We start from the raw sequence: 14,767 nt of genomic DNA on the forward strand, positions 1-14,767 counted from the left end.
TTAAATTAGTTATTTGGTTTATAAAATGCTGATCACTGTTTCCCAAAGCTCCAAAATTCAACTTAAACTGTCTTCCCTTATTCTGACCTAGAGTCCACATCCCCAAGATTACTGTCATAGAGGACAACAGAAACCAGAAAATATTTACATTTAAGAAGCTGGAACAACAGAATATTAACATTGTTTTAGTAGAAAATTACTCAAATTACTCAAAAACTATTAATTGATTATGAAAATAGTTGGCTTTAAATTTTCAGTCCATCGACTAATTGATTAATCAACTAATCGTTACAGCTCTATACTAGATAAAGGAGTGAATGCAGGAAAAATACAGTTGTTCTTGGTTCAGCTGTGTTAATCGTCTAAAGCAAGATCATGTTACTATTTAAAGAAAGAAATGCATTTGTCTTCTTTACCATAAAGCCATTTTATGCTACTTTTCCTGTTTAACACACCCAGCACAGCCTTACTTGCTCTGATATGACCAGAAGTAAGAAAACCTAAGAAAATAAAGGAAAAACAGCATGAACTAGGAATGAACAACCTAAAGGAAAACCCTTAACATTTGTAATAATACCAATTAAACATCCAACATTGGAAGCAAGCTGTTCTGTTGACGTTTTTAGACAGAGACCAAAGCATTTTCTTTACATAAAATCTCAGTGTTTCTCCTTCTAATAGCAGGTGGTTTTAGTGCAATAAATCTGTCTTAGAATATGGAAATTCAATTCTAAGAAAACACATTAAAAGACTCACTTTAGCAGATTATATCGGCGCCACTTCCAGATTTGTCCAGAATCCAGTCGTAAAAAAGAAAAAAAAAACAAATCCCACAGCTAGATAGGCCGCTGAGATGGCTCCAACTGGTCTGACGCTCAGTCCACAGGCAAAGACATTTGACATATCGCAACAGTCAAATCCAGCGCAGACTCTCCAAGACCTTAAAAGCCCCACATCATGACCGAATCTAGGCCTTAAATCATGACGTTCATGACGTGTGTTCCTGGACTCCATTAAATTTTACACACCAGAAGAAACCTGTAAAACATGTACAAAGGGTTTAAATAATCTGATGTTAAAAAGATGTGGACACGACTGTCTTGAGTGAGATTATAAAGTGACATTTACGTGAAGAAATTGTATTATGTAACGCGTTTTGATTGTGATCTTTATCTCGGTCAACAGAGGGTCACAAAGCGTTACCTCCATCTGACAAACTGTTAGCAGATGTTGAAGGGTTGAAGTACCAAATTTATCCCTGAGTGAAGAAACTGAGTGATGTTGTAAAGTCAACAGAGGGACTTTCTGCTCTGCTAGACAGATTTTTTTGCTGTGTTAGCATTGTGGCTCATTAGATGGCAATGTCAGCCACCTCTTTGGCCCAGACTGAAATATCAATCGATCAATCAAACTTTATTTGTATAGCAGCTTTCATTCAGGTGAATGTACTTCAAAGTGCCTCACAGTTGATCGACAAGCTGATAATAAGACAAAACAGGTGACAAAATAAAGAAAAAGGAATAAAAACACAGAACAATTTGAGACCAATGCACATGAAAGAAAATAGGAATGGTAATTATACAATCAAAAGATATAGGATCCATTATAAAAAATCTAAAAGAAAAGAAAAGAATGAGAAAATCTGAGAAAAAGTTTATTAAAAGTTGGGTAGAAAATAGGTTGAAATAGATTTTTTTTGAAAGAAATGAAAATGAAATAAAAGAAATAGAGTTTAGTAAAACCACAACAGTTTGGTTTTCTTCTGAATGTTCTCTTCACAGAGCTGCCAACGTAGGAGGCGGCTGTGACTCAGGAGGTAGAGCGGGTTTGTCCACTAATTGGAAAATTGGTGGTTCGATTTCCGGCTCCTCCAGCCCACATGTCGATGTGTTCTTGGGCAAGATACTTAACCCCAAATTGCTCCCTATGGCTTCGCCAACGGTGCATCTATGTGTGTGAATGGTTAGTGTCCATCTGATGAGCAGGTTGACACCCTGTGTGGTAGCTCCTGCCATCAGTGTGTGAATATGTGAATGTGTGAATGTGACTTGTTGTGTAAAAGTGCTTTAAGTGGTCAAAAAGACCAGAGAAGTGCTATACAAACAGTCCATCTAACCCTCCTGTTGTCCTCAAGTCAAGGAAAGAAGGAAAGATGGAAGGATGGAAGGGAATAAGAAGGAAGGAAAGGAGGAAGGAAGGATGGAAGGGAGGAAGAAAGAAGGAAAGGAGGGAGGAAGAAGGAAGGAAGGAAGGAAGAGAAGGAAGGAAGGAAGGAAGGAAGGAAGGGAGGAAGGAAGGAAGGAAGGAAGGAAGAGAAAACAGATGGAAGTAAGGAAGGAAGGAAGGAAGGAAGGAAGGAAGGAAGGAAGGAAGGAATGAAGGAAGGAAAGATGGAAGGGAGGAAGAAGGAAGGAAAGGAGGGAGGAAGGAAGGGAGGAAAGAAGGAACAGTCAAAACAGACGGGGTCAATTTGACCCGGGAGGACGACACAAAGGTTAACATCACTCTTGATTATCAATTAAGAATGAAATCTGATCAGATATCTTTGAGACATTGATTGCTCTTGTTGTTCGTGGTTTTATGATCTTAATTCCTGCAGAAAAGAATAGAAAAACATTTGCTGTGAGTCACTTGTCAGCCAGATCATTCAAGGTTTATCACACTTCATGGAAAAATCCAGATGTTGACTCATTTCCCTGCTGCTTGCTCTCACTACTTTGGTTTGTCCTTTTTCAGATGAGGTTTTTGTGTGTGTGTGTGTGTGTGTGTGTGTGTGTGTGTGTGTGTGTGTGTGTGTGTGTGTGTGTGTGTGTGTGTGTGTGTGTGTGTGTGTGTGTGTGTGTGTGTGTGTGTGTGTGTGTGTGTGTGTGTGTGTGTGTGTGTGTGTGTGTGCGCGTGCGAGACAATAGCAACCTTTATCTCCCATTTCGTCCATCTGTTTCTAATACTTCATTGATGGAGGTGGATTCAGATCTGTTTCACTTTAACCAGTCTGCCAGGAGGAAAGAAAAAAACCCCAACAACAGCTGATTGTAACTTGATATTTAATCCTCGTAAAGTTTAGTTTGGACACTATTTTTGGAGTTAATAAATGTCAGAATTTGTGGCACCTGAGGAAAACTTAACAGATGTTCTGTCTCTTTTTTCACCCGTGACACTTATTCTTCTTTGTTTTTCCAAATGAAAGCTTGTGGAATCAAATGAGGGTCTTGTGAAATAGTTTGTGAATGTGTGATAAAGTTAAGAAGCACACAGATTTAATTTGCACATTTGTATGAACTTTTTGTAGCTGTAGAAATATTGTTATGTATGTGTAATTAAAAATGTGTGCAGGAATATGAGGTTTCACAAAGTCTGAGAGAAGGACACACAAATGTCTTACCTGTGTGTGTGACATTGAAGTTACAAGCTACAAACTACAAGTTACGAGTAGTAATTTGACCCTGATTTCACAGCTGAATCTTATTGGTCAAATGTTGAGTCAGCCTGTCCAATCAGAGGGCAGATGATCTTAAAAGATGGGTGACGATGCAGCCTCTCTTGTGACCCAGGTGGGTTTAATTTTACTTAAAGATGCTGTAGATATTAATCGTAAACATTAATGTGTTGAGTATTTAGCTTGTAGTTAGTTTGCCTTTATTATAAGGAAATGCAAGTGTTCAAATGAACATTTTTAAGTTCAAGAAGGCTGCTTTAAGGAACAGTACATGGATGTATTATAAGAGCTGGATACCAGACTAAAGATGGTACCCTTTCAGTCCTATAAGAATTACTCAGCTGGCGTGTGTACCAAAAAAAAAAAGTTTGCTTCTGTGTTATGTGGCTCACTGAATATACTCAGTGGTGTTTCCCTGCTTAGCCCACAGACTTCACATTGTGATGACGTCATCGATTTTGAAATCACTTTTCTGGGCTCAAGGAAAGTTTAACAAATATAAAACATCCATGGACGAAAACTTCATAATAGAAAGAGTCATAATTGAGCTTGTCTGCAGTTCGAAGTGTTCTGTCAACAGTTTACAGACTTTTCTTTTACAATGGTGGTCTATGGTGGAATCTATCTAAGACAATTATCGTAATTAGTTTTAGTTTTGTGAATTTAGGACAGATCAGCTCCTGTGGGATTACAGAAGCTATAGTTGCAAATTTGAGGATCGTTTCAAATTCATATTGACTTGTTTAATAAGATAAAAGTAACTACTACTTTAGTTACTTTATCTATTTTCTGCACTGTGATTGATTATGGCATTTGGCATTTTATTCTTTTTACTTTGTTTCTTTGCACAAGTAGAGCTGTTGTTGAATTCATCCCTGTTGGAGCTGTTATGAGCCGACGGTCCTGTGGGAAACGATGCAGAGACTGGGTCGATGAACCTGGTCAAGTGTTTTTTGTTTTGGTCAGACACGCAGGGAAATACCGACAGCTGTGGAGAAAAAATGCTTTGACCGATGACTGGAGGCGAGTCTAACACTGCTGCATACGAAGACTGACACACTGCAGGAGGGAGCGTTCACAGAGGATCAGATTCAGGTAACAGCTGACCTGCCAGACACAGCGGAGGGTAACAGACAGTATTTTCCTGGCAGTGTTGGCAGAGTTCTTAGTCCAGAGAAGAAAAAAAAATGGTGTAGCAATTAGGCATTTTATTTCCATTTTTGTATACCATGGGTCACATTAGAGAAAGTCTAAATTAAATGTGTATATGGTGTTTTTTCAGCTCTCAAATGTAAAAAATTGGTCAAATTTGAACCTGAACAGAATGTAAAGGTTAATACAAAACTACTTCTCATAGATGTATTCAGCAGCTACACATAATGTGAATTATTTACTTATTTGGCAGAAAGGAAGACTGGATATTACTCTTATTAGAAAGATCTTATAAATAAAGCTTCGATATTATCAGTAGACCGTGCAACTGCTGATCCATCTGGGGATAAAAACCAGCTCGCTCAGGGCAGTTTTAGTGGTTAGAACCAGTAATGCTGACATTATTAAATCAAACACGCTAAAGCAGAGCAGCAGTTTGTAAATACAACCGAGCGATTGGTTTGAATTCTGCAGATACAAATCAGTTTTACACAAGCGTGCAAATTAAGTCTGTGTGCATAAAACTTTTATCACACGTGCATGAAATATTTCTACAGCTGCAAAACTTTATTAAACATTCGCAAACTGTTTCACAAGCTCAAAATGTTAATGACTCTTATTTGATTTCATACTACTTTGGATTTTTTAACAATTTATTCAAACTTATCCACCATGTTGGAGACTTCAGAGTATGTGCTAAATTACATACAGATGTGCTCGGGTGTTTAAATGTGTGTGTGTGTGTGTTTGTGTGTGTGGAAGAGAGACTTCGAGAAAAAAGATTAAAGCAAAGAGATTTCGTCTTTGAAATACTTTTAGTACGAGTTAAACTTGGATCAGAAAATGTGTTGGGGGGAGTTTTAACCAGTTAGGAGTATCCACAACAAACCATCTGGTCATGTCTCTCTCTCTTAAACACACACACATACACACACACACAAACACAAACACACACACACACACACACACACACACACACACACACACACACACACACACACACACACACACACACACACACACACACACACACACACACACACACTTATACTAAATATTTCCTAAACTGATGACCAGAGCTGCAATAACTAGTCATAGAATTGGTCTGTTGGTTGGCTGGAAATTAATTAAGCAGAAATACCAAACATTTGATAGTTTCAGGTTTTCAAATGTGATAATTTGCTACTTTTCCTTGACTTATATTATAGAATATATTTTTTGGACTGTTGGACGGACAGAACAAGACATTGACATGATGATGCTTCTTTTTTAAACCATTGTCTGAGATTTTACAAGTCAAATAACTATTGATTGATTGAAAAAAATAATCAGGAGAATAATCAATTAATGAATATAATCATTAGTTGCAGTCCTACAAATGACATTCCCATCAGACTCAGCTGTTCTCTAAAATGCTAATCTAAGATTTTAAACATGGTAGACATCACACAAAGTGTCTCAGAGCAAAACTCTGCACTGTAAGAGAAATAAATAGAATATATACCTGTATTTATATGCCTACATGTTATTATTTCCTACTTGCTCCCTATCCCTGCTTACACTTAAAAAATGCTATTCATACTATTATAAATCATAAATCATCAACAATCACATTGTGACAAATTGATTAGGAAATATCCAATATATTCTACCTGAATCAAAAGGATGTTTTTTCTGTCTATTTACTGTCCTATTAGCAGGAAAAGACCCTGAACCACTCAGTCAGGTGAATTTTACCCTGTTAGATCATTTACACGGTCGCCCAAAAAGTTGGAATCAAATATTTTTTACCTCTTTCCATGAAATGATTGTGAAAATATGATTTATTCATATTATACATTAAGTTTATATATTCTCAAAATTGTATTGATCAATCTCATTGCACCTGGTCAAATGTGATTACTGATGTGTATAAATAGAAAATAAAAAGAGGAATGTGTCTGAAAACAAAATTATTCCAACTTTATGGGCGACCGTGTATGTACCTGTGTCTATTACTGCCAGTGAATATTATAGAAAAAACATTAACCAAAGTCATAATATTGCATCAGAATACATCTCCATAACTGAGCATGAAGCTGTAAACTGCACAATTTTATCCTGAGGCCTTAAATACAAAATCTCAGATTAGGATTTGATATTGAAAAATACAGTTTGTTTCTTTAGAGATTAATGCACGTTTGTATTTGGATTCAAAGGTTTAAATAGTGAACTTCATCTGATTATTTTCTGGCACTGTGTGAAGTCAAGATATTTTAGGCAGGAAAGAACAAACAACAAGATTTTCAATAAAAATGTTTATCAAAATAAGTTATTACATTAGAAAATTACATTAGAAAATAATTAGACTTTTTTTTTTATCAGTTTCCATGTTTTTAAACTCAGTCCTGTTTGACACAGTAGCAGCTCTCCCCTAAGTGTTAACAGTAGTGCCATATTTTGCTCTGATGCGTCAGTACATGTTGGTTTGTAATGATCTCATCATGTGTAATAATGATGATGAGGCACCAGCGGCAGAGGTGCAAACAGCTGGAGCGGCGTGCGCTGCTGGCAGTAAAGAGGACTGTAGGTCAGAGACGAGCAGACGGCAGGAAGTGACGTGAAGCCGTGCAGCTGCTGCTCCTCCTCCACCTCCCTCCCTGGGAGACGCTCCTTCTTCCATTTGGTGCGTCTGTTCTGAAACCAGATCTTCACCTGAGTTTCGGAGAGGCAGAGGGCCGAGGCGATGGTGTGGCGCTCCAGCACAGACAGGTAGTGGCACCTCTGGAAGCTGTGCTCCAGGATCTGCAGCTGCCTTAGAGAGAAGGCGGTGCGGACCCGTCGGCTTTTGGCCTTTGACCCCTGAAGCTTCTCCTCTGGGCTGCAGCCTCCACCTGATGGAGGATGCTGTTTCTCTCTGAGCTCATCTCTGTGTGAAGATCCTGAAAGGAAAGAAATTCATGAATAAATTAAATTATAAAGTCATACAATTAAGTTAACAGCTGTGCAACTTATTTAAGAAAAGTTAAATCTAAAAGCACAATGACACCTGTCAGTGTACTGCTAACAGGGTCATGATGGAACTTAAGTACTATATTTATACAGTAAAATCTATAAAATACATCATATTTTATAAACTAGCCTAATATAGTTTATATGTAAAGTTTAAATAGCTGGAGTAAAAAGTACACTATTTCCCTCTGAAATATTATATAATATATTAAATAGATGATTATGCAGCACGATGACACCTTGTCAGTGTACTGCATATTATAACTATAGGGCTGGGCAATATGATATCGATATCGTGATATGAGACTTGATATCATCTTAGAATTTAGATATTGTAATATTGTGACATAGAATAGGTGTTTTGGTGTTAAAGGCAGCATTACAGTAAAATGATGTAATTTTGTGAACTGTTCTAGCTGTTCTATTATTTGCCTTTGACCCACTTTGTCATTATATCCACATTACTGATGATTATTTATCAAAAATTGCATTGTTTAAATATTTTGTGAAAGCACAGTCATCCCTATAATATTGTTGCGATATTGATATCTAAATATTTGGTCAAAATGATCATGATATTTGATTTTATCCATATCACTCAGCCCTACTAGCACGTGATGGAGAAATTAAATTAGTTTCCCTCTGAACTGTGATGAAATATTTGTTTAAATACTCAACAAATTGACTACAAATACCTCAAAGTTGCATTTAAGAACGGTATTTGAGTAGTACAAGTTGTTTTTAGGCTTCAAAGACTCTGATTCTCACCTGTAGCTGCAGAATCTTCTGTACAGATGTTTTTTCTTGTAAATTTTGTGGGATCCAAAATATCCTCCACAGAAAACGGTGTTCTGTGGCTCAGTGGTAATTTGGCTGCAACTGGCTGCATGTCAGCTTGCTGTGGAGCGCAGGTATACGTGTATCCGTCCCTGTCAGCCTGCGCTCCTCTGGGGGGTTTATATATGCTGCACCCCCCCCCCCCCCCCCCCCCCCCCCCCCCCCCCTTCTGCTGCTGCACTTATACATTTACATTTCATTCATAAAAGTCCCCCCTCCAAAAAAGAAGCGATGCGTTTTGCAGGAACAATCACCATCTCAGTGTTTCCTGTGTGTGGACTCGCAGACACGCTCCGGCCCCGTGGGACCCCCCACGTGGGCACTCCAAAATGTAAATGCGCGCTCTCAGCTGGGGGGGCATGGAGCCTGTTATTTATTGCCGGGCATCTGGTTAAAATGTGCCCCCTTTTTCTTCCTCCGTGTTCCTCATTGTGGTTTAGCTTGTCATTATTTGCAAATGTGAGATTTTACGCTGGTAGGACACGTGAACGCGTGTTGTAATGCTAATTGATGGACTCATCAAAGGGAAAGTCTGCGCCTTTTTCTCCTCCTGTGCGCCAGTTTCCATAGCGCCGTTTGTCATGTTGAGTGCGACGTCCTCACAAAACACTTATAGGTTTAATTATAAGCCCACTTACAACTTTATGAGGCCATCTGATCACTGCAGGCAGCTCAGCTCTGATAAAGAAAATCAGATAATAGGTTTTTCTGGCGCAGAATTTTACGCACTTTTTACGCACGACCTTTTCATTGAACCGATACTGAATCAATGACTTTATTAATCAATTAATTGGTGGATAGAAAAGTACAGTTTGTAAAGTACTTTAGCAAGCAAAAATGTTAAATATTCTCTGATTTCAGTCTTTTTTCATTAAAATCATTCAAAACTGAATATCTCTAGTTTTGTGAATGTTGTTCAGACAAAAAAAAAATCACACTGGGCTTTAATAACTGCATAAATTAATAACAATAAATCAATTTATCACTAAATAGAACAGATGAATCCATAATGGAAATAGTGGTTTATGCATTTGAATATCCAGAGTTCAACACTAAATATTAAATTTGACAGTTTTAATTAGATTAGAAATAAACCAAAAAAAGGCAATGATTTACTCTCTTTTTGTGACTGTGGAGTGTTTATATTCATGCAGGTGCATCGAAAAGTCCATCCATCCATCCATCCATCCATCCATCCAAATTGACTTCTCATGTTAATATTTTAATCAGTTTTCACCTTTACTAACACCTCTCTCAAATAATAAGACCTCTTTTCCCCTGACTACAGAAAGACCTGCTTTCTTACAACTGAAAATTAATAGAAATTCATATTCATTGTTGTGCACCAAATTTGCTTTAACCCTTACATACTGTTCATACTCTACACCCTTGCAGTATGTTGTCTAAGAATCCCCTCATACAAAGTGTGTATACCACATGTTGAACCACAGATATGTTTAGAAAGCATCAATAGTCGATCTAACTGATCAATAAATGTGATTAAACCTTGATTAATGTTTCAGAGAGCAGAGAGAGTGTATTTTTTTTTTTTAGCTTTTACACCATTAAACAGCTCCTATCACACAAAATCATGTCCTATTTTACCTAAGACATTAAAATATAACAGCAATAATGATTGAAATGTATTTTATATGTAAAGTGAAAATGAGCAGAACTTTATGGAACTGTGGGGTTTATTCAGGCGGGGAGTTCCAGTCCTCTGAAATGATGCCAACGCGGAAGTAACTTAAAACTGTAATCTATCAAAAGGCCACCAGGGGGCGACCGTTTTGGTGTCAAAAGGACTTCCGTCTCTATACAAGTCAATGGAGAATTCACCAACTTCTCACTTGATTTCTAACCTCAGTAAACGTTTTCAAAATGTGTTTATGGTCTCAATCGCTAGTTTAAAGCCTTCTTCAATGCAGTATGATGTTCATTTGTGAAATGTTGGCCTCCCTGATTTTATATTTGACGATAAACCATGGTACGCATTAGGGCGTGGCTACGTCGTGATTGACAGGGTGATTGGTTCACAGGTTCAGGAGGGCGCCTCTTGCTCCTCCTGATGCCCATATAAGTAGAATCCGTGTTTTTTTTTTTACCTGGCATGCACATGAAATTTTCAAGATGGTGCTGCCCAGATCCGAAACTATTGGCTTCCAAGCAGCAGTCCACAAACCAATGGGTGACGTCACGGATGTTACGTCCATTTTATATACAGTCTATGGGTTTATTGTATAACCATTAGAGCCATCAGTCTTCACTGCTATATCATAAAAAGAAATCCTCATAACTTTAATAATCTTATTAAAACTATTAACTATTCATTTAACTAAAGGCATGTCAATAGATAGGTGTAAAATTTGACCCAGAACAGCTTCAATGACAAAAATTCATAGCACCTATACAAAAGCACAACATTTTCATTTATTTTCATTTTTGTGCATTTTGGGCAACTTATCGAAAAGTAGTCAAATTTCAGAGTAAAAGCCATTTGGCATGTTTTTACAGCTGTCAAATGTGACCTGAACTGTATGTAAGGGTTAAAAAGTAACTAAATGTCAAGAGATTACATAATAATCCTGGATCCAGTATCTATCATTGTCCTGACATTTATATCCACCACCTGATGAGGTTTTTTGGATGTGCAAATGTCTTCTTTTCTTCTTTAACATCATGTTCACAAAGTAAAGAGCAACATAAGAAGCTTTGACATGACGTTGAGACCACCCGATGTATGCTCTGAAAGTCGAACGTTATTTAGACGTTTGTTGGGGGTTGTTCTCGTTCCTGCACCAGTAAAAAAAAAAAGTGTCTGGCACAAAGGCAAGTGTGCCGGCAGACGTGTCACAAAAGAGCACGGGAATGCTAAGAACACCCCTGGGTGATGCAATAAATGCCTTTTTTAAGGCATTGTTAGGGAGATAATAGTTGTGTTTTCTCCTCCCCCTGTCCTCCAGCAGTGGAGACACATCTGTGACCACGGGATGCTGTGAAGAGAGTTATAACGACGTTAAGGAAGCTTTGTTTCTGCCTTCATGAAACTTTTTCCTCTGCACATTCCTCAAGAATATAACTGTAATTACATGATGATATATAATTATTATATATCATCTCTTCATTATTAGACCTCTATGCACATTTTCCAGTTTGTCTATGAAACTTTCAACAAGAAAAAATATCTTATATTGCCCGTTTCAGCTTTTTTATATTTCTTTTTGTCCTATTTTCAGTTGTATTCACTGGATTTTAACTTGTATTGTTTATCTTCATTTTCAGGATGTTTTTTATATGAATTATTGATACCACGAGCATCTCGGTTTGGCTCTAACTGGCTTCCTTTCTGCAGGACTGGGGTTAATGGAGCACTCTGGTTGCAGGACTGGAAATGCATAATTGTCAATTTAGGATATCTGATCTTGTATAACCTTTAGTTACAATACAATAATATGGCTGCAACTAACAATTGTTTTAATTTTTAATTAATCGCTCGATTATTTTCTTAATCAATCAGTTAGTTGTTTGCTCATTGTGAAGACTTTGTTCCTTTATTTTGAAGAGTTTGTGACGTGTTTTTTAATAATTTCTGAACAACAATGGAGGAATAATACATATCAGACTTTGATACACACACAATACTTCTCAGTAGATCAGTTCATTGTTGGTTTCACTCCGTGCATTAATTGATAAAAGGAAAAATATAGAAAATCACCAGAATGATCCTTTATCTACTTCTTTTTCCCTCCTGAGTTGAGCTATTTCCCCACATCCCCTCACACAAAGCTCCGGGTCAAATAGGGTCAAACCTACCAGTGACATCTGCTAATTGTCCTGATGGGCCGGCCACTCTTGTCTTTTTTCAATACCAGTCGCTCTGTAGGTGTCTGTAGCTGGGAGCACACCGGCAGCTGCTGCCACTGTCATGACTCACTTCCACAGGATCATTTACCCCCTAACTCTGACACCCAGCTGTGGTCACTCTGGGTATTAGGAGACTATAACCGATAATGTGAATTTTAAAGGTTCGACTGTTACATGCCTTTTAAAGTTAATGAAGTTTAAACTGTGGATGCAGCCGGTTAAGCAATGAAGACATGTTGAGGAAAGTAATTTTTAGTCATGGTGTTTATTTTATACATGTAAGAACTCTTGATTGTCACAGAAAACAGTTTAATTCTCTATAAAGCTCAAAGTAATCTATGTTAATGCTCTGAATCATCTCCCTTTCTCTCACTATTTGTACAGTTTTCACCTCATCTTGTCTCCCTAAAAACATGCAGTTTCTTTATGAAGTTTTAAGGTAAGAAAGGTTTTCTTATTCCACTTTTTCTGACAGTATCAAGACATGTTCTGTATTATACTGTGACAGCATTTAATTGAAGCTTTTTATTCTCCTGTTTTTATCTGTCTCTACTCTATTTTAGCTTAATTTAAATTCCAATTTAACACTTATAATTGTGTTTAAATGTCTTTTTCATGCCAGTGTCTTTTATATTGTCTTAATGCATTTTATATTTTATGTATAAATCATGTTAAATTGACTTGTTTTTGAAATGTGTTATGCAGATAAATTTGCCTTGTCTTTATGAAGTTCATGCAGAGTGAAATCAAACCCGAAGCTCTGTATCTTTGAGATTTACACTAGGATTTAAAATAGTCCTGAGGGTTGGAACAAACTTTGGCTGCAATTTTTAAGTTAGACAGGGAAATGAATCAAATATTTCTTTCTTTCTTTCTTTCTTCAACTCCCCTCAGTTTAGACTTCAAAAACAATATTTTTACACAAAGCAGGAGCAAGAAGAGGAAAAAACTCTTGTAATACTTTCCCCCTTCTTAAAATCTGTGCAATATCGATATCACACTCGGGTACATTATCATTCTGACAACACCAATATTCCTCTTGTTTTATATTTCCAATTTTTCCAATTTCTTGTGTACTAACTTATTGTTTATGTTCTTTATTCTTTTTATTGATACTCTTTCTATTTTTGCTGCTGTAACAATTTCAATTTCTCCAATGATTATCTTATTTTATCTTATCTTAAATTTAAAGTTAAAAACTGAACAGTCAAATAAGAAAACAGAACTTTACACTTGACTTGTTTTTCCGTAAATGCTTTTTCTGTTAATGTAGATTTTGGCAGTAGAACCTCCTGCTGACATATCTTTGTGACAGCAAACAGCACCATAAATTCAGAGTTTGAAATGGATTTTCATTCTTTTGGAATCTACTACATTTTCCGGTCTCATCCTGAACCGCTGGCGGCTGTTTTCTGGCTGCTTCTGAAGCTGCAGACCACAAATCCGTCATCCTGAGAGGAAACTACTAGTGGGTCCACTCTTCAGATCCACTCAGCTTCAACAAACCCACGCTTCCACTGATATACATAAACATTATAATTTCATGTGACCGATATGTCTTAATTCAGCTGGAAAAAAACAGAAAGAGCTTCAATGATAAGGAACATTTACCCAAATGTTGTGAAGTGTCACTGTAGCAGCCAATGTGTATGTTTGACTGTGTTTATGTATTTGTTTGGGCTGCATGCATTAGGTCACTTGCATTGATTGACACATAGGTTTCCTCTTCTTTTACCTGTTCACTAGGGTGGTGGTGGGAGTTTTTAGACAAAGGGGGTTAGTTAGTATTGCTCCAATATTTTCTGTTGACCGTCGCCACCGTCACAATATTATCACATCGTATCACAGTAAGAGGTATTGTTTAATAATTTTAGTGCAACAACTGCTTGTCAGTCTATTAATCTTTACTCTTCATCTGGCTTTCAGCTTGGGTTTGTGTGGACGCGTCACAGATGCGAGCCTTCTATGACTCTCAGCGGCCTCTTTTTTTGAGAGCAGTCGATACAGTCACTTTTAGGGAAATTATGTCAGTTTTTAACCCCATAACCCACATGTCAATTTAAATTAAAATGATGCAAAACAGGACATATATATACTTTATATATATATATGTGTGTCTGTGTGTGTTTTTTTGTGTGTGTGTGTGTGTGTGTGTGTGTGTGTGTGTGTGTGTGTATGTCTGTATATTTTGTAGTAGCTTTATTGTCATCATATTTAGGGTCAGACGACTGTATAACAAAATTTATATAGCACTCCCTGAGCCATAAGAACATTTAAGACAATTAAAAACAACTTAAGACATAAATAAAACACTGATAATCTATAAGAGCAATAAAGTGCAATATAAAAAGGTGCAAACAGCGGCAATGCTTGTAACAGTAGGCCATGCAAACTCCAGTGAGTGTATGCGGGTGAGTGGGATGAGGGGATCAGGCCATGTTCATTAGTTAAGGTATGTATAAGCAAGACGTGCCAGTTAAAGTGAAG

General features: G+C 37.2%; 1 protein-coding gene across 1 annotated transcript; it reads right to left on the reverse strand.

The window, feature by feature from the left end:
• Positions 1 to 7,069: 7,069 nt before the first annotated feature.
• pnx (posterior neuron-specific homeobox) lies at positions 7,070 to 8,984 on the reverse strand. The gene is made up of 3 exons (XM_062435218.1): positions 8,955 to 8,984; positions 8,348 to 8,477; positions 7,070 to 7,509 (listed from the first exon to the last, which is right to left on the reverse strand). The coding sequence occupies exons 1-3, from the start codon at positions 8,982 to 8,984 to the stop codon at positions 7,070 to 7,072; spliced, it is 600 nt and encodes a 199-aa protein (XP_062291202.1).
• Positions 8,985 to 14,767: the final 5,783 nt, after the last annotated feature.

Source organism: Scomber scombrus, chromosome 15 (assembly GCF_963691925.1).
Source record: "Scomber scombrus chromosome 15, fScoSco1.1, whole genome shotgun sequence".
NCBI classification, from domain to species: domain Eukaryota; kingdom Metazoa; phylum Chordata; class Actinopteri; order Scombriformes; family Scombridae; genus Scomber; species Scomber scombrus.